At 34.8% G+C, this 17,167-nt stretch overlaps 1 protein-coding gene across 5 annotated transcripts in view; it reads left to right on the top strand.

Annotated features, from left to right (window-relative positions):
• The first annotated feature begins 3,503 nt into the window (after nucleotides 1–3,503).
• The window catches only part of LOC144975231 (DCC-interacting protein 13-alpha-like), a 48,479-nt gene continuing 34,815 nt past the window's right edge, over nucleotides 3,504–17,167 (top strand). For 3 of the 5 annotated variants that reach the window (XM_078919120.1, XM_078919121.1, XM_078919123.1), the window contains exons 1-10: nucleotides 3,504–3,755; nucleotides 6,177–6,275; nucleotides 6,613–6,672; nucleotides 10,266–10,337; nucleotides 11,551–11,638; nucleotides 12,272–12,313; nucleotides 12,870–12,979; nucleotides 13,328–13,506; nucleotides 13,782–13,946; nucleotides 14,923–15,007. In XM_078919120.1, the coding sequence (XP_078775246.1) occupies nucleotides 3,696–3,755; nucleotides 6,177–6,275; nucleotides 6,613–6,672; nucleotides 10,266–10,337; nucleotides 11,551–11,638; nucleotides 12,272–12,313; nucleotides 12,870–12,979; nucleotides 13,328–13,506; nucleotides 13,782–13,946; nucleotides 14,923–15,007 (960 nt within the window). In that variant the 5' untranslated portion in view covers nucleotides 3,504–3,695. Of the gene's footprint in view, nucleotides 3,756–6,176; nucleotides 6,276–6,612; nucleotides 6,673–10,265; nucleotides 10,338–11,550; nucleotides 11,639–12,271; nucleotides 12,314–12,869; nucleotides 12,980–13,327; nucleotides 13,507–13,781; nucleotides 13,947–14,922; nucleotides 15,008–16,948; nucleotides 16,970–17,167 lie in introns of all 5 variants that reach the window. The other 2 variants (XM_078919118.1, XM_078919122.1) reach the window with 1 other exon arrangement.

Below are 17,167 nucleotides of genomic sequence, written 5' to 3' on the forward strand. Positions count from 1 at the left end.
CTGGTTATGATATGAATTTTAAATAGTTCACTTAGATTTAGAGGTATCTGGTTCACACAGATTGGTTCACATTATAAGATTATGTAGATAATAACAGGAAAATGAAGTGAGCAGAAATGTACCAGAAGACAATAGAGAATTTTAAAAATTAGGGGTGGTGGGGGCTCGAACCCACGACCCTACTGTCACCACAACTCCGCCTGGCCTCGAGAAGGACGCTATACAATATTATGTAAGGCATTGAAACAGCTCCATCGGCCCAATTGAGTTCTGTTTTATTCTATTATTTAGTACTGTATGTTTCGGTGATAATATAGCGCTATTCTCTGCTAACATCACGATATGTGAGGCTATGTGGTCTAGTCGTATGACACTCGCTTTCGGATCGGAAGGTCCTGGGTGCGAGCCTCGCGCTCGGCGCATAGTTGAGTCCTTGGAAAAGGCTCTTTACTCACATTCTCTCACCGTGCTCAGGTGTAAAATGAGTACCTGGCCGTTAACAGCGTTGTCTTTGTCTGAAAAATTGTAATATCGCCTAACAGGCGTCATGTCCCGTCCTACATGTTAAATGTCGCTGTTGACCTGGGACCCCTTGTAAAGCGCTTTGAGCACATTAAGTGGATATTGCGCTATATAAAGCTAAATTTAAAAAAAAATTACTTGTGTTTGTTCGAGTCGGTGATCATGCAGCTCGAGGGTAGGTATGCCCTTAAGAAATGTAAATGCATTTTGCAGCTTCGTCGGTCCAATCAGCTTGACAGTATCAGTAATTGGGTTGCTGAATCTGTTAAATCTGGTGGAAAGTACTTTACGATGATCTAGCGTCCTATCTGAACGATAGCAAGAAATTATTACTGTCCGTAGGTTAACAATACAGAGACCAAGATAAAATCCTACTCCTTGGGCTCATGACTGTTTTTTTGGTTAACCAGTTAACTGCCGTGTTCTGGAACAACACATATTATTTAAAGAATTGGCCAGAAAATTCGTCCTTCAAACATCGACCGATTTGAATGACTCTCATCTTGGACACCATACTCGACATGATAGCCTGAGCAAGACAGTCCGACAGGGCACAGTCGAAGGCCAGCGCAGAAGAGGGCGCCAAAGGAAGATGTGGCTGGACAATATAAAAGAATGGACAGAGATGTCGGTTCCAGAGCTGCTACATAGGGCTAGCAACAGGCAGGCATGGAGGAAGGCTGTGACTTCTGCTTCACGCAAGTCCCCCCGACGACCATTCAGTCATGGGATTGAGTGACTGAGTAATCTTGGCAAAATCGTTCAAACCTGGGACCTCGAGAAGTATGAGGGGTTTTGCCAAGATGAAGGTGATTTGAATTGACCGATACTTGAAGGAAAAATTGGCTGACCATACCTGTCTTTCCAGAGTACGTCAGTTAACTGCTTAATGAAGCATAGAGAAGCGCATTGGGCATGGTGAATCAGCAGAAATGAACAAGAACACTTGATATTCACAATTAATTTTATGTTCCAATTCAGTAAACAGTATAATATAATAACAAATGACATACACATTGACAACCCCACCCATGGTTCCGTCATGATTCATTTCCCATAAGTGTGGTGCTTCAAAGCCATTAGGTCCACGAGAGTTTATCTCAGTTTCTATCGTGTATTGGTGCTACCCTTAGGATAGGATGCTGGATCTAATAGACCCAGCAACCCAATCATTACTGAGTGAAAATGGAAGGGGGAAGGGGGAGGGGGTTGTCAGAAAAGGTCCCGGTAAAGGTCCCGAGTGCTCAACTGCTTTTTGGGTGCAGTCATCCAGTAGTGAATGGGTAGCTGGGTCTATTAGAACTGGCGGAAAGTATTTTTACTAAAGGGCAGCATAATATTATATATCCGTTTGACCCTGGCTCCATGGAGCCACTTTTTTTTTTCCAGACAGGAACTTCTCAGAGTTTTTCAAGACAGTAAATTTATCAGATGGCCTAATTTTCCACTCATCGGAACTTAATGAATGATTTCCAACTCATAGAATGCAAGTCGCTTAACAAGCTTTCCCTCCGTGACCAGCAGCGCTCTTACGTCATCAAAACTGCATATGCCTGGATACTTATTCACACATGAGTTAATTTTTATACAGTTATGCATTGCTAGTCCAACTCAACTGAAGAAAAAATTAACGAGCCTCATGTCCTATGTTCTATAATATTCATTAAAGATTTATAAAATGGAACTATGTTTTACGTCCACCAGTGAACTGAATAAATAGCTGTTTCTCCCATCCCCCCCCCTATACGTTTTCCAACTTGCTCTTGTCTTGGAATAAAATTACTTGGCTTTGTCCTGGCCCTGGCTGGAGAACTTGGCTGAGACTGAGAAGGTTGTTTGTTTGTTTGTTTGTTTTTGTTATTGTTGTTAGTTATATAATGATGTGTATGCATTTGAGTCTATCTGTTTTAGTTGTATCCCGTGCTTGTGTCTGGATGAGACTTTTGGGTGATCTCAAACTAAGTACACATACGATCCTCTATTGAAATCTACATCTGTTCACTTTTTGAACCATTTCCCTTTGCCTTAATTTTTTTTTTATCGAGTGCGAATATAATTTGTAAAACTAGAATTTTTTTTTCTGGTATCCCATTTTCTTCCTTTCTACGAGCCCTGAAATAACCTCAATGTTTTATAAGCGCCATCAAACCTTTAAAGACAATAAAATCCTAAAACGAATGCAAATCCCATCATCTTCCTTGCGGTAACGCCGATATTGCCTAAACCAAAAGCGTCCCAAGCCCGTAACCTTATAAATAAGGATAGGAGCCCAAAAAAATCGTATGAGTACAAGTAGCTACAAAGCAGTCCTTAACCCCCCCCCCCCTCTCTCTCTCTCTCTCTCTCTCTCTCTCTCTCTCTCTCTCTCTCTCTCTCTCTCTCATCTCTCCCACCCCTCCCCCCTCTATCTGACGCACCCTTAAACATATTCGGACTCATTTGTAACGTACAAGAAATGTACAAGGCACAAACTGCAAATAACTGAAATGAATATCTACTAGTTGCAGTACTTCTGCGAATAACGAATACAAACGCTATCTACTATTCGCAACTGTAAAAAGAGGAAATTAAATCATTTTTCGCAGTATAATAATAACGAAAGAGTGAAAACGGAGAGGCTTCGTATGGGAACAAAACAGACAATGGACGTTTCGGTACAAACCCTTCGTCAGCACAGCTCTTTCGTTAGTATTTTACGATCACCGGCTTCAGGCAGCCCCTACCGTTTTCCACTATTCGCAGTACTACTGCGAATAGAGGTGCAAAGTAAATGGAGATGCCAGTAGTTGATGGCTCAGCATTTTGGGCGTTTATGTCGATAGCTCTCACGATGATTCTAGAGGCACTTGATAACTGTGTTTTTTTAAAAAATCTCATTATTTTTAGAAATTTTGTTTATAACACAGTTTGGTTCTTTACTATATTACATATGGTTCTTTTTATGATATCTGGCAAAGAAACACAACCTGTCCCATCTGTCCACACCCCTTTCTGTGAGTAAACACCTCACAAACCTTTCTAAACCAGCTGATGAGGTCTATGACTATGATAGCAGGACCCTTCGAATTCCCATACTGAGTTGCAGATTTATCTCATAATAAGGTCCTACCGGCAGCTGCTGGATACTGTTTATTCTTTTTCACACTGGATGACTCTACAGGCATCATAGCATAATGCCTGGACCCGATATTGAGCGCTTGCACCTGGAAGATGCATTGGAGGATAGTCCTCAGGTTGGTAAACAAACCGGAATGAAAGTGAAATTAATTACATTAATTAAACGAGCTTGGTTGACTCTCAAGTCACTCACTCACGCTGCAACGATTTGAATCTCCCATTTATACATATTATCAATCCCCATCTGTCATTGTGGCTAAGACACGGAAACTGTCTTTGTGATAAACTGATGATAATCAGAATTTTAGATTTAGACTTAGATTTAGTAACTTAGTATTATTAGATAGTATATAGCTAGACGTCTAGATTGTTGACTGTTTAATGGCTAAAGAGAAGGGCTTTGGATTCTGAAACGCACCTTGTTATCATAATTTGTTCTTTTTCAAAGCTTTTATATTCACTTTTCCCATACTTGCTTCCATTCAGGCAGCTTAGTATTTATTAAGTGCTTCATGTATTAGAACAGAAGGCAAACAGAATTTCCCTCCCAACTCTGTATACTGTATATTGTATACACATTCAGGTTGGATAACTGGAAAAGTTTATTATTTGGTCTTGGTAAATGTGCTTTATTCATGCGTCATAATATTGTAAGACTTCAACGATGAGATCAAATAATGTGTAGGGGTCAACCATAATATATGTAATAATTGCAATTTTGAAAAAAAAAAAAAGTAATTCCAGCCTCTTTTTGTTCTAAGTGAATTGTAATCAGATCATACTATAGATCCTAAATCGTTTGATAGCAAGATCTGAGTTCTACTATCTCTTTTATTGTTCACTTTTAAAAGTAAAAGAGCTGCAACGATAATGTGACTCTGGCTTCATTACACTTACGAAGTGGCAATTCGGACCCGAGTCTGAATTGCTTCCCGTGGCAATTCAGACTCCTGCCACAATGCGCCTGCGCAATCACAGGAAGTGTCGGAAGTCGAAAGTGGGTAGGGTGGGGGGAAGCTGCTCTTTCTCAGTTGTCAGTTGTCAGTCGGTAGGAGGGCGAGTGAGCGAGCAAGTCACGTTTTAGAACTCTCGAAGATGACTATACCTTCAAAAGCGGTGATCTATTATTCCCCTTTGTCTTACTTTTTCTTGGGTAATTTTTAATTGTAATTCTAGAGCTTTTTACTATGCAATTTCTCCCTTTTTACTGGCGCTGATATAACCTAACTGTGTTGCAAGCCCCTTAAAAACAAAAAACAAACAAAACATAGATCTAAATATTCGTGGTCTTTTGAAGATTACAATTGTAACGTTAATGTTAACAATCAATTTGCCCTCGCATAGATAAAAGAGTGTCATTGTGTAATGATTGGAAGATTTATTTGATTTGCAATGAGCATGTTGCAAAAGATACATGCATGTCTACATTATATATATTGCCATTTGCGGCAGCGAAAAAGTGCGGGTAAAGGCGAATAATATGACTTTGGGCATTGCGTGTTTTATTTAAAAGGCAGTATCGGTTGGGCTTTGACAAAAGGCAGTATCTTAATTTTTTTAATTTAAAAGATATGCTGTTTTATTTCTAAATTAAAAAATAGAGGCGATTCTTGGCTGCAAACCATGCAATAGAGCCCCGCCATTGGGGTAGGGGCAGAGTACTAATATACGTCTCATACTATATTATTAGATAATACTGGACTAGGTACCTTTTAATAAAATAAGCGGCGCTGGACGCAGAGGAGAACATAGTGATACGATACGAGATCAAAGAGAAAAAGCCGCCGGCTCTTGGGTTGTGGAAATGGTTGTTTGGGGGGGGGGGGGGGGGGGGGGGGGAGTGTGTATGTGTGATTATTCTGTTTTTTTTTTTATGACTTAGAGATACTCATGAATGTGTGTGTGTTTAGGAAGACCAATACGGTTTCTATAGCCTAGCTGCAAACGGAATAGTAACTGAGAGTTTCACTAATGATACTAATGATAAGTTCATCATTCGGGCGCATTGCATTGCAGTATTCCGAATCGAAGAGCCACCGGAGACTATTCAGACTCGACCCTGGTTAGCCACGGAGTTCTATTTAGTTTAGACTCGAGTCCGAATTGTCACGGGAAGCAATTCAGACTCGGGCTCCGAATTGCCATGGGAGGCAATTCAGACTCGGGCTCCGAATTGCCACGGGAAGCAATTCAGACTCGGGTCCGAATAGCCTAATACTAATATCATCACTGTTCTTGCGATCTTGGAAAAAAAATCCCCAAAAAACAGCTTAGTCTGTTACTTGTAACGGAATATACCAGGAAATTTTGATTTTAATGAAATTCAGTTTGGTTTTATAATAAAGCGGTTTATGGATCATGGTTATGTAATGAGAAAAAAGGTATACAGTCGTTTAAAAAAAAACTAAGATTGAGATAGTAAGACTGTCTACAATGCCACTGGATATATGTGGAGGCAGCATTTTGGAATCATTATATGCCATTCAGTATTTTGATTGATATTGATAATTATCTTTTGAAATTTTATTTTTATACAGACTCGCCACCTCCTAACAGTATTTGAGAATGATGCTATGCTGCTAAAAAAGTTCTCTCAAAAAATGCATAATTGTTGCCAGAGGATTATGACTGCTCAGGTAAATGTACCAATACAGAGTTTCCTTATATTAAGAATTTGAAATAAATTTTACTTATTGCTCTTAAAGGCTTTGTATTAAGAATTTGAAATATAAATGATTATTTCTCTTAAAATCCTAGGAATAATGTGTATTATTATTATTATTATTATTATTATTTTTATTATTCTTATTATTATATTATTATTATTATTATTATTATTATTATTATTATTATTATTATTATTATTATAAGATATATATTATATCAGTTGATTATTTATGTATATAAATGTGTTGGAAATTTACGAAATCATTTAATTGGTAATATTATCAAACTGTTTTCTTATATTTCCAGAATGAACTATGTGCAGCTACACAGTCTTTAGCTCAACACTTAAGATCTTATGAAACTATGGTGAGTGCCGCTTACATTTATTTCTTCAATTCATTTCCATATCATCAAATACACTTTTTAACTAGTTTTCTTTTATCAGTATCGGAATTTTTCTAATGGAGAAAGATATGAAAAGGCATTTACTGTTTTACTATTGTTTTGTTACTTTCATAATGATAAAGAATCAGGGATGCCCTTTTTCTGGCTAAAGCCAGAAAACTGGCTTTTAAAAATATTCCAGCTGACCTTCGTCGGAAATGGTGAGTAGATTAAAAGAAAAATATGAAAGCATTGGTTTTTAAAGGCAGCTGTTCAGGGGGAGCTAGATGAACATGTATCCTCTCTATGATTTAATGGTGATACAATTTGATGAAAAGAAGTCTTGCACGAAATATTTTCAAATATGGTTTTTACGAGAAAAATGTTGCTTAAAATTTTTTTTTTTGCAAATGGCATTAATGAAGAATTTTTTTTTGCTAAGAAAGTCTCAGACTTAGATAAAACGAATGCGATCTTGATAACACCTTTCATAAGATGAATATACTTCTTTTGGAAAAAAAAGCATGAAAGGCACATGAAAAAAAAAGGAATGAAAGATTTGACTGATGATTGACGAATACAGAAATATACAGACTTTCGTACTCATAGAACAATTTTTTATTATTTAAAATTAATTAATTAAAAAAAAAACAATGACCATGACGGGTCACTCTGATAGGTATAATATGTAATCACTTTAAGCATTATTTGCTTTTATTAACTGTGAAAAATGCCTTCCATTTCAATTCTTTGTCTCCTCGTGGGACAACAATAAACTCATTATGGAGGAGGATATATATGCAGTGTAAATGCTTACAAAAACCCCCTAAAAAACAAAACAAACTCTGGTCTGAACTTGTATACAATATTAGGAAGGGAAGAGTAAAAAGAAAAGATTTGCGACATATAATTTAAGCCCCTCCTTACCACCTGTAGGAAAATCATCACATTTGTTACGATGCAGCCAACATTTTTCTCATTCTAATCTCTTTGTACAAAAATGTTTGTTTTAGTTAAAGTATATTAACACTGTGTTGAAGAGCTCGTTTAGCAGGAAAAAAAAATATAGCAAGAACTAACAGATTTTGTGTTTGAGTGAAATAAATCTATTTTTGTATGGGTTGTTTGTGAAGTTTTGGGGAATATTCCGGAAAATGGCCGGTAAGGAGAGAGTTAATATAAAAAATGAACCTCAAAAGAATTCAACGTCATTGACGCGGATGTTGTCCAGTTATCCAGCTTGGTTTTATTTTGTTTATAATAAAATAGTAACCTTTTTAAAGTTCTTAGCTCTTGAGCATATTACCTCCTCCACCCTCCCCTCTCTCTCTCTCTCTCTCTCTCTCTCTCTCTCTCTCTCTCTCTCTCTCTCTCTCTCTCTCTCTCTCTCTCTCTCTCTCTCTCTCTCTCTCTTTTTCTCATTTTCCATTATTTTGGATTTGTCTATGGAGGAAAATCTTTTAAGAAAGGGCAGGGCTACAGCAGATTGTTCTGTTTTTTTTTTTTAATCAGCATAAGAATCAATCTTTTTTTGTTTTGTTCTGTTTTCATTCATTTATTTTTTTTCTAACAATTTGCATTGGGTTGGTTTGGGCTGTAACATCATCACCCCTAACGATGAGACCCTTTCCCTCCCTGACCATATGATAGCTATATTCATATATCTGCACTAATCATGAAATGCCTTACTTGTTATAGCTATCAATGAGTTCGTTTTTGTGCAATACACCGAAATCAAAGACAAGTGCTAATAACTCTTGCATATTTCAATGAAAAATTAATTCAGCAGGTGCAAAATGATTGCTTGTAAGGCAGTCTGTATGGATTTGTTTTGTTTTAGGTGTTTAACGGCGCTTTCGACATATTTAGTCATTTAAGCACCCGGAGGCAGTCTGTATGGATTTGTTTGTAAAATAAATTTGCAAGATACCTTATTGTATTTTGAAATTGAGATGTCTGTCAGAGACCCAATTTTTAAAAAAGAGGATCTATATTAATATTGCACGATCATTTGGTAATTTTGTTACTCTGCTATTTTAACATTTAAAAGGGTAATTAGGCGAGGACGTGGGGTATTAGACAGGTGATTATAATTGTAAAAATCACCAAAATTTTACACCAGAGTAGCAGGTTATTACGTGAAGTAGGCTGTTACAATATGTGTTATTAGATGAGTAATAGGGGCTATGTTTCTTGATGAAGGAAACATTGAGATACTGATGGGAGGGCTCAAACTCGGGTTCCATGTTGAAAGTGCAATGCCTTACCCACTCAGACACCTTCCTCCTCCCCCCCCTCCCCCACCAGCCCATTAATTATTAACTTGATGCGAACTTTCATAATTGCTGGATTGGTATATATTCTCTTCAAAAGAATAAATAGATATTTGTTTCCCCCTTCCCATCCCAGTACAATAAAGAAAATTTAAAGGAGAAAAAAACATGCATTACTCATACATACATACACATTGTCGCATACACGAGCTGTTTCATGCACTTATGTTGACACCTGTGCAATGATACTCAAATACCTCTTATCATAAAAGGTAATATGATATTTCTCATAAAATAAAAAGACCGCTCACAGTTTTAGAAACACCCTATGTCAAGCTCTTACAACTAGGAATTGAACTTCACTCTGCAGGTCTTTTGTGAATTAAAAAAAATTCTGCATACATTTATTCCCCCTCCTCCCATGTTTATCTTGAATCATTGAATCAGGTATATGTGTTGAAGTATTTCCAATTTTGTTTATTTTGTTGTTGGCTGAAGAAGAGTTTTGAGCCTGAAACGTTATGTGTTTTGTATTTTGTTCTTTTTTGAAACCTTGTATGTTCATTAATGTTATCTTTTGCTTTTAAGAGTTTGTTAGCTTTTTCTAAATTCCTCAATTATTTACAGAGGCCTTTAGCTCACCTTAGTCTAAACTTCTTCTCAGTGGTGATTATTTGATCAGATTAGCTAGTCATGAATTCCTTTGTATTATAGTCAATACAGAAAGACAACAGCTGTTGCATACTCACCATTTTTCATCCTGCTTTATTTTACATACCTGGTCGTGAAACCAATCTCCCTGGTGGTGGCAACATGCTTTTCTTACAGATTTGGTTTAGACACTTTGAGTCGTTAACTGTTTATTGATCGATTTATTAAAAAAAAAAAAAAACGCTATTATGCATAGCTGTTGTATTAAAACTGAAAACAACACTCATCCTTGAAAAAACCCCCAAAAAACCCCAGCTCCCTCTCTATTTTAAAAAAGATCCCTTTTTACTTTACTTTTAGACTTTTGGAACATTAGAATATAGATCACTTGCATTTTTATAGTGACAATGTTGAAATTGTTGATTGTTTATGAATGATTTTATTAAGCAGGAGCAGGAGACATGGCTAATCATGCAAGGTTAAAAGGGTCAATGACCACAGCAAACTAATTAGTTATCATACACCAAACATTTAACATATAAATGGATAATGTATTGTTTAACTTTTGTTTTTTTTTTGCTGTTCTATTTGTATTGTTTTTATTTTTATTTTATAATATTGATTTATATTTTTGATTTTAATTTCTTTCAGAAATTTCCCTTGGAGGCAGAAGACAGTGTTTTAACGTCTACGTTACAGCAATTTTCTTCATATTTAGATGATGTGAGTTAACATGTTAACTATCTATCGGTCTCTCTCTCTCTCTCTCTCTCTCTCTCTCTCTCTCTCTCTCTCTCTCTCTCTCTCTCTCTCTCTCTCTCTCTCTACACACACACACATTCTCTATCTATCCATTCTCTTATCATCTTCTTTCTCTCCTCTCTCTCTCTTTCTTCTCTCTCTCTCTCTCTTCTCTCCCTCTCTGTCTCTCTCTCTCTCTCTCTTATTGATATATATATATATATATATATATATATTATATATATATATATATATATTATATAATATATTTGTACATATATTAACCTTTGTAATCATGATCATATGCTTTTTAGATAGGTTACACGAATTACACTAAGCCTATTTGAGAGTGAGTCTGTGAGTGTGTGTTTGTGCATGTGTATGTGTGTGCATATATATATATATATATATATTATATATATATATATATATTATATATATATATATATATATATATATATATTATATATATATAAGTTTAACTCTGGTTAATGCAGTACAGTGGATTTAACATAAGAACTCACAACCATAGAACACGCTTGTATGTACATGACACATTTCATTACACAGCTCAAAGCAATACATGATATCAACAATCTGTCACTCAAAACAAAGTTTTCAGACAAAATTTAGAAAAGACACACACACATAGGGCTGCAAGGGAAAAGCAAACCTTCCAATACTATGCGGTGAAATGTAAAGGAAGAATGATTAAATTATTGATTCAATAGCTAAGTTATATTAAGAAGAGGGGGTCCCAATGGCTCAGCTTGTAGAGCACTCACTTCACATATAAAGGGACTGAGATTGATCCCGGGTGCTGTTGAGATTTTTTATCTGACCCTCCTGTCCACCCAGCATTGAGTGGGTAGCTGGGTCTGTTAGTTCTGGCTGAAATTGCTTTGTGATAGACTGGGGTCCTAAGAGTAGCAAGAAATTGCTATTGACTGTTTCACGCTTTAGAAACTGGGATAAACTCTGGCTCTATGGGCCAAATGACTCTGAAGGACTACATATTAAGAAGCATTCCCCCCACCCACACCCCACGCAAAAAAAAAAAAACAAAAAAAAAAAAACAATCCCCCAAAACAGACAGTTGCACAAAGCAACAAGTCCCTAAAATTAACCCCTCCTAATAATAGTTCATTGATTTTATTCATTTACCCCTCGACAACATTTTTATTTACATATCCAGATTAGCTCAGTCCAGCAAATCCTAGCACAGCAGTATTCTGAGACAATGATGTACCCTTTGAACAAATTTCTACAGGCAGATATAGAAGGTAATTCCAATTTTGAAAATTTACAGCATTGTTTAAACTGCTCTAATCTAATTCTGTAATTAATGACCTTTAAATAATAATGAACATAAACCTACACTAAAATTGAAATATAAGGAAAGTGGCGTTTTAATGTCAATTCGCATTTTAAAGACATTTAATTCCACTTTTAGAGCAGTAGATACAGAATATTGTCAATTATTTTCTTGGATTTAAGTGCTATCAATATTTAATGTTATTAATTTTAGGATCAAAGATTGCAAATAAACTCATCATAGTGAAGTATGTGGGTGGGGGAATAAGAAAATATGTCTTCAGAATGAAGATTTGGGAACGGGCATATAAAAATACATGTATTATTCTGTGCCGGACAAAGGAGACAAGAGAATTGAAGCAAAGGTTTATATGTTGAAAGAAATAATTATGTATTTCCGGGAAATAGGGGAAAACTTGTGAAACTACTAAATTAGTTGTTTTATAAAAGTTTGAATTGTATTTTCATAGCTTATCAGTAATTTATAAGCGCAAAAGGGGGCGTGGGGTCATTTTGGTAAATAGAATGATAATCTTTGCTTCTTCAATTCACTTCCTTTTACCTTGACACAATTGTTTACATCGTTTCATTATTTCCCCCAGAAATAAGCAACATGTTTGAAATGTTCAAGATTGCAACAAATGGTAAGTGACGTGTTTGTATTTCATTCAATGCTAATGAGGATAATGATGATGATGATGATGATGATGATGATTGTGGTGGTGTTGGTGGTGGTGGAAGGGATCATGTTAATGCTGGTGATATTCATTGCTGTTATTGTAAAGCAAAGCGCTTTGAGCACATTTAGTGGATATTGCGTTCTATAAAAGCTCTATTTAAAAAAAAATTTTAGTTGTTGTTACCATTGTGATTATCATCATTATCATTATAGTAATGATGATGATGATGATGATAAAGATTAATATTTTAATTTTTATTATGGTATTCATTAAAAAAATGGGTCTGTGATGATATAGCTTCAGTTGCAGGATTTCAAGATGATTGTATGACGTCAAAAACTTCATGAGAACATGATGAATTGTGTGTATGTGTGGGTTGTGGGGGGGGGGGGGGTTTACAGGAGAGGTTAAAGTACATTTTAACAATGTCATGCGTAGGGAACATACACATTAGTTGCTTTCAGTTTTCATTTGTTTTGTGCCATAGGTTAAAATCATATTCAACTATTATTTTTCACAGATCATGATCAAAGTTTAGTCAAATACATGAAATTGCCAATGAAGAAAGAAGACAAATCAAGGAATGAAATTAATGAAGAACTCTACCAGAACAGACAGAAGTTTCATCAGGTGGGTTGTTGTTAAAACCTTCAGATTAAATACATTATTCTTTTAATGTAGATGGCATGATTGAAGAGAGATGCTACACTTGAAGCAGTCTCTGAAGCTTTAGAAATACATTAAAACAAGAACTTTTAATCGTTGAATTGTATACGATGTGAGCATTTTAAAAGGAGCAACTTTCAGTGATTCATGAATTTACAAGATAATATATCGGAAATACATTTCGCTTTTTTTTTTAATGGATCAGTAGAAATATTGATTTAAAATTCTATAAAGCTGGTTTGTTCATTTAAAACGAGCAATATACACATATTTATATTTTCTTATTTAGAATATCTCTTACTTTCATTTCAGACTGCCCTCCATTACTATTCATCTCTGAATGCCTTACAATACAAACGCAAGTGTTTTCTGCTTGAGCCTGTCATGGGCTTTTTACACGCACAGAGGTCATTATTCCAGACAGGACAAGACGTCATACTACGATCTGATTTAGAGGATTTCTTGGGAAATATTGGCAGCTCTGTGCAGTCGTATGTATAGAACATTTTTATTTGTAGCTTGAAATGGTGAAGTGTAATTCACATCATCATCATCATCATCATCATCATCATCATCATCATCATCATCATCATCATCATCATCATCATCATCACTTACATCATTGTTATAATATATCCTTAAAGTGCATTTTAATCTAATTTTTTCTCACCATTTTCATCTCATTGAGATTTTTTTGGTCATAGAATTAAGTAGATATTTTTGTCATAGAATTATTGAGTAGATGAGAATTTAACCAATTTTTCAGAGTTCACACTGACCTTGCCAAAGAGACCCAGAAAACCGTTGAGCTGATAGACTCCATTGAACAGCAGAGCCAGCACCAGTATCACGCCGAGCCCCCAGCTGACATGCCTTTCATTCCTCCCAACACCAATCTCACACAGAAGGCAGGATACCTGTTCTCCAGAGGGTAAACAATTTGTATTTTCGTTTCCACTTCTTTATTTCCAGATATATACGTTTTGATTACAGAAATAATGAATTCTGTGCTTAAAATAGGAGGAAAAAGAAAACATTAGAGGTTTTTATCAGAACTCCTCAAGATATCAACAACTGCCTGATATTGATAATTGATAATGATGATGACGATGATAATGGTACTGATGACTTTAATAATTAAAATAGTTGCTTCCACTGTGTTCTCACAACTCTGTTCATAACATCCATATACAATCAAGAACACATTTCTTAAGTGCTTAATAGACGTGAGTCTACTGTGTCTCAAATATATTATATATATAAGTGAAGGACTAAATATAAAATTAATTGGGGAGTAAGAGTCAATTAATGGAGAGACCACTGGCCAATTTTTTTTTTTTAAGTTAAGAAACATGCTTATTATTTACAATGTAAGATTATTAGAATGAAAAAATGTGAATTAAGTGTTTGTTTTGAAAGGCTGTCATTTTGTTGATAGGTTAAAGTAGAAAGGTAACAACCATCTATATCTGTATGTAGTCAGCCAATAGGTGAGAATTTTGGATGGAGCTGATCACCAAGGTACACTGGCTATGTAGAATTGGAGAATGACAATGGAAAAATAAGGAAGAAGAAAAATATTTTAAATTATTGAAAACAAAACAAAACAAACTTTAAATTATTTAAGAAACATTTGATTTTTTTCTTTCTTTTTAGATTAAAAAAAAAAAATAATTCTACATTCAATTCAGTTTGCTGTATAAATAAGCCTGGAAGACAATTCAAGAATTCAATATGTTACAAAACCATGAATGAATTATAGAAGGATTAGGCAATGATATATTGATGAGTCTACCAATAAATCATGTAAATAAACAAATGGAAAAACCAACGAAGAATGACCCCCCCCCCCCCCCCTCGGACATTGTTTGGTTAATGTAAAATATATCACCTCTCCCCCTCCACAGAAAACAGGTATTGCTGTCGTCCAAGTGGGAGCGTATGTATTTTTTCACCCAAGGTGGTAACTTGATGAGCCAGACAAAGGACGAGGTCAGTATGCAAAAGAGAGCTAAATTTATAGAGAGAGATGTCATAATTGGTGACCCATTGTTTCAATCTGGCATCATGTGGCAATAAACTAGAGGAAAAAAGCTTAAGTTTATTGTCAAAATGTGACCCACTGTCTCAAAACGGTATTCTGTTGGGATGACTTTTACCCAGAAGGATGAATGTAGAACTAAAATAACAAAAAAATACGCAGTTTGAGATTTGTGCAGTCTAAGAAATTGTATTTATTCTCCACCACCACAAAGAGAAATTAACCCTGTTTCCCATTTGTGGCTATAAATTCAATTTTTAGCAACTGTTTTTTTCTGACGTTATTATGCTTTGAGATGGTGGGTAACAAATGATCGGAATGAGAAAATTAAAACATTTTTAGATTTTAAGAAACAAATTTCACTCTCCTCAATGAAGGATTTTAGTGTAACTCAAAAGGGCAGACAGATCGTGATGTCATACCTTCTACTCGTCCGGTTCCAAAATCATTGGAAGTGTGTATGCAACCAATCCTTCTGGGGACTAATAATGAATAGATTACATATTGAATCATAAGACGGTATAACTATTTTAGTAGCAGGGTGGATAGGCATATTCTTAGGACTTGAAAGAGTGAGGATGGCTGATCTATTATGACGACCAGCATCTATTTAGACTAGAAAATTAGATGCCATCACTCTGAAACCAGAAGAGTGGTTTTACACTTCCAATGAGATAGGTACCAGTTTTTTTACATCACACTTTTGTTCCCTATAGTGAAATGGCTTAAACTTTTAAAAATTCTAATTTAGTCACCAGGTTTACTTTGATATAGAACAGTATTGAGGCGATTGGTCACAGTTGTAAAATGTTTGAAATTTTAAACTAACAATAACAATATTTCAACATCCTGTTGAGTATTCTTACTGTATTGTAGAGTTCTTACTTGTTTCAATTTTATGGCTTGCTCATTTTTGTTGTTGAGAATAACAACAACTTCCAATAGTTTGGGTGGCTTTGAAATATGTTTTTTTGTTTGTTTTGTTTTTGTTTGACCAGCATTTCATCCAATGCCATGAGTTTAATGTCACCCAACATTCCAAACGAATTTTAGCTTTTTCTTGAATACATATTGTTTGCTTGTATTCATCATTTTTATTTTTTTCAATTTTTCTTTGCTTTTCTCGGAACAATGGAATGTTACAATTTAGTTATATATATATATCCCAAAAGTAATAACAAGAAGAAATAGAACTCATGAACTTCTAATCAGTAATAATTCAACTAGGTCAAAAGAAATTTTCAAGAAAGTTTTATATATTTATTTGTATGTAGAAATTTGGAATAATTTCTGTGTGGACCGTAATGCATACCTCTCTTAATAATACCATTGGTGTTTTGAGCAACACCTTAAAACTTGAAAAAGTCCTCTTTACATATAAAACAATTGTAAGGACATTCCCATTTTTTGGCTATTTTTTTCTGTTATTTTTCAATGTGATGAATTGCAGATGAAGGAAAACAAAGATATTAAAGCCCGCAAACTTTCAAATAGTTTTTTCTCTCTAAACGAATGGAATTTTTCGTCTTTTAAATAAAGCCTGATTTTAAATCAGAAATAATTTTCTCTCTAAACGAATGGAATTTTTCGTCTTTTAAATAAAGCCTGATTTTAAATCAGAAATAATTTTCTCTCTAAACGAATGGAATTTTTCGTCTTTTAAATAAAGCCTGATTTTAAATCAAACCTCGTACTAACTTGCTTGATTTGTTGTTTTATTTTTTTATTTTTCGACCTGTCTGTATGATTACCCTTTTTTGTGCATTCACTTTATGATTATTTTGAGTTTGTTTTAATCATTTCGTCTGTGTGTTTGGTTGATTTTTGCATTAAAAGAAAAAAAAAGAACTTTATCTTTCTTCACCATCTTCTGTAACAAATTTTCAAAATAGGTTAAGAAAAAGAATCGAGACGTAAGTACGGCATGTTCAAGATTTTTTTTTTTCTAATCACAAGAAAAAAGTTTTAAATATGAATAAAGATAGGGAAAGACATTCAAATAGAATCATTCGGAACCTTGATTTATGTTAACTTTATAATTAAAAATTGATGATTTATTCTTAACGATTTCAGAATGTTCCTTAAATATTTTTTATAAAGAAAATCATGGA

Source organism: Berghia stephanieae, chromosome 6 (genome assembly GCF_034508935.2).
Source record: "Berghia stephanieae isolate SIO BIC M18660-M18661 chromosome 6, UCSD_Bste_1.3, whole genome shotgun sequence".
NCBI classification, from domain to species: Eukaryota; Metazoa; Mollusca; class Gastropoda; order Nudibranchia; family Aeolidiidae; genus Berghia; species Berghia stephanieae.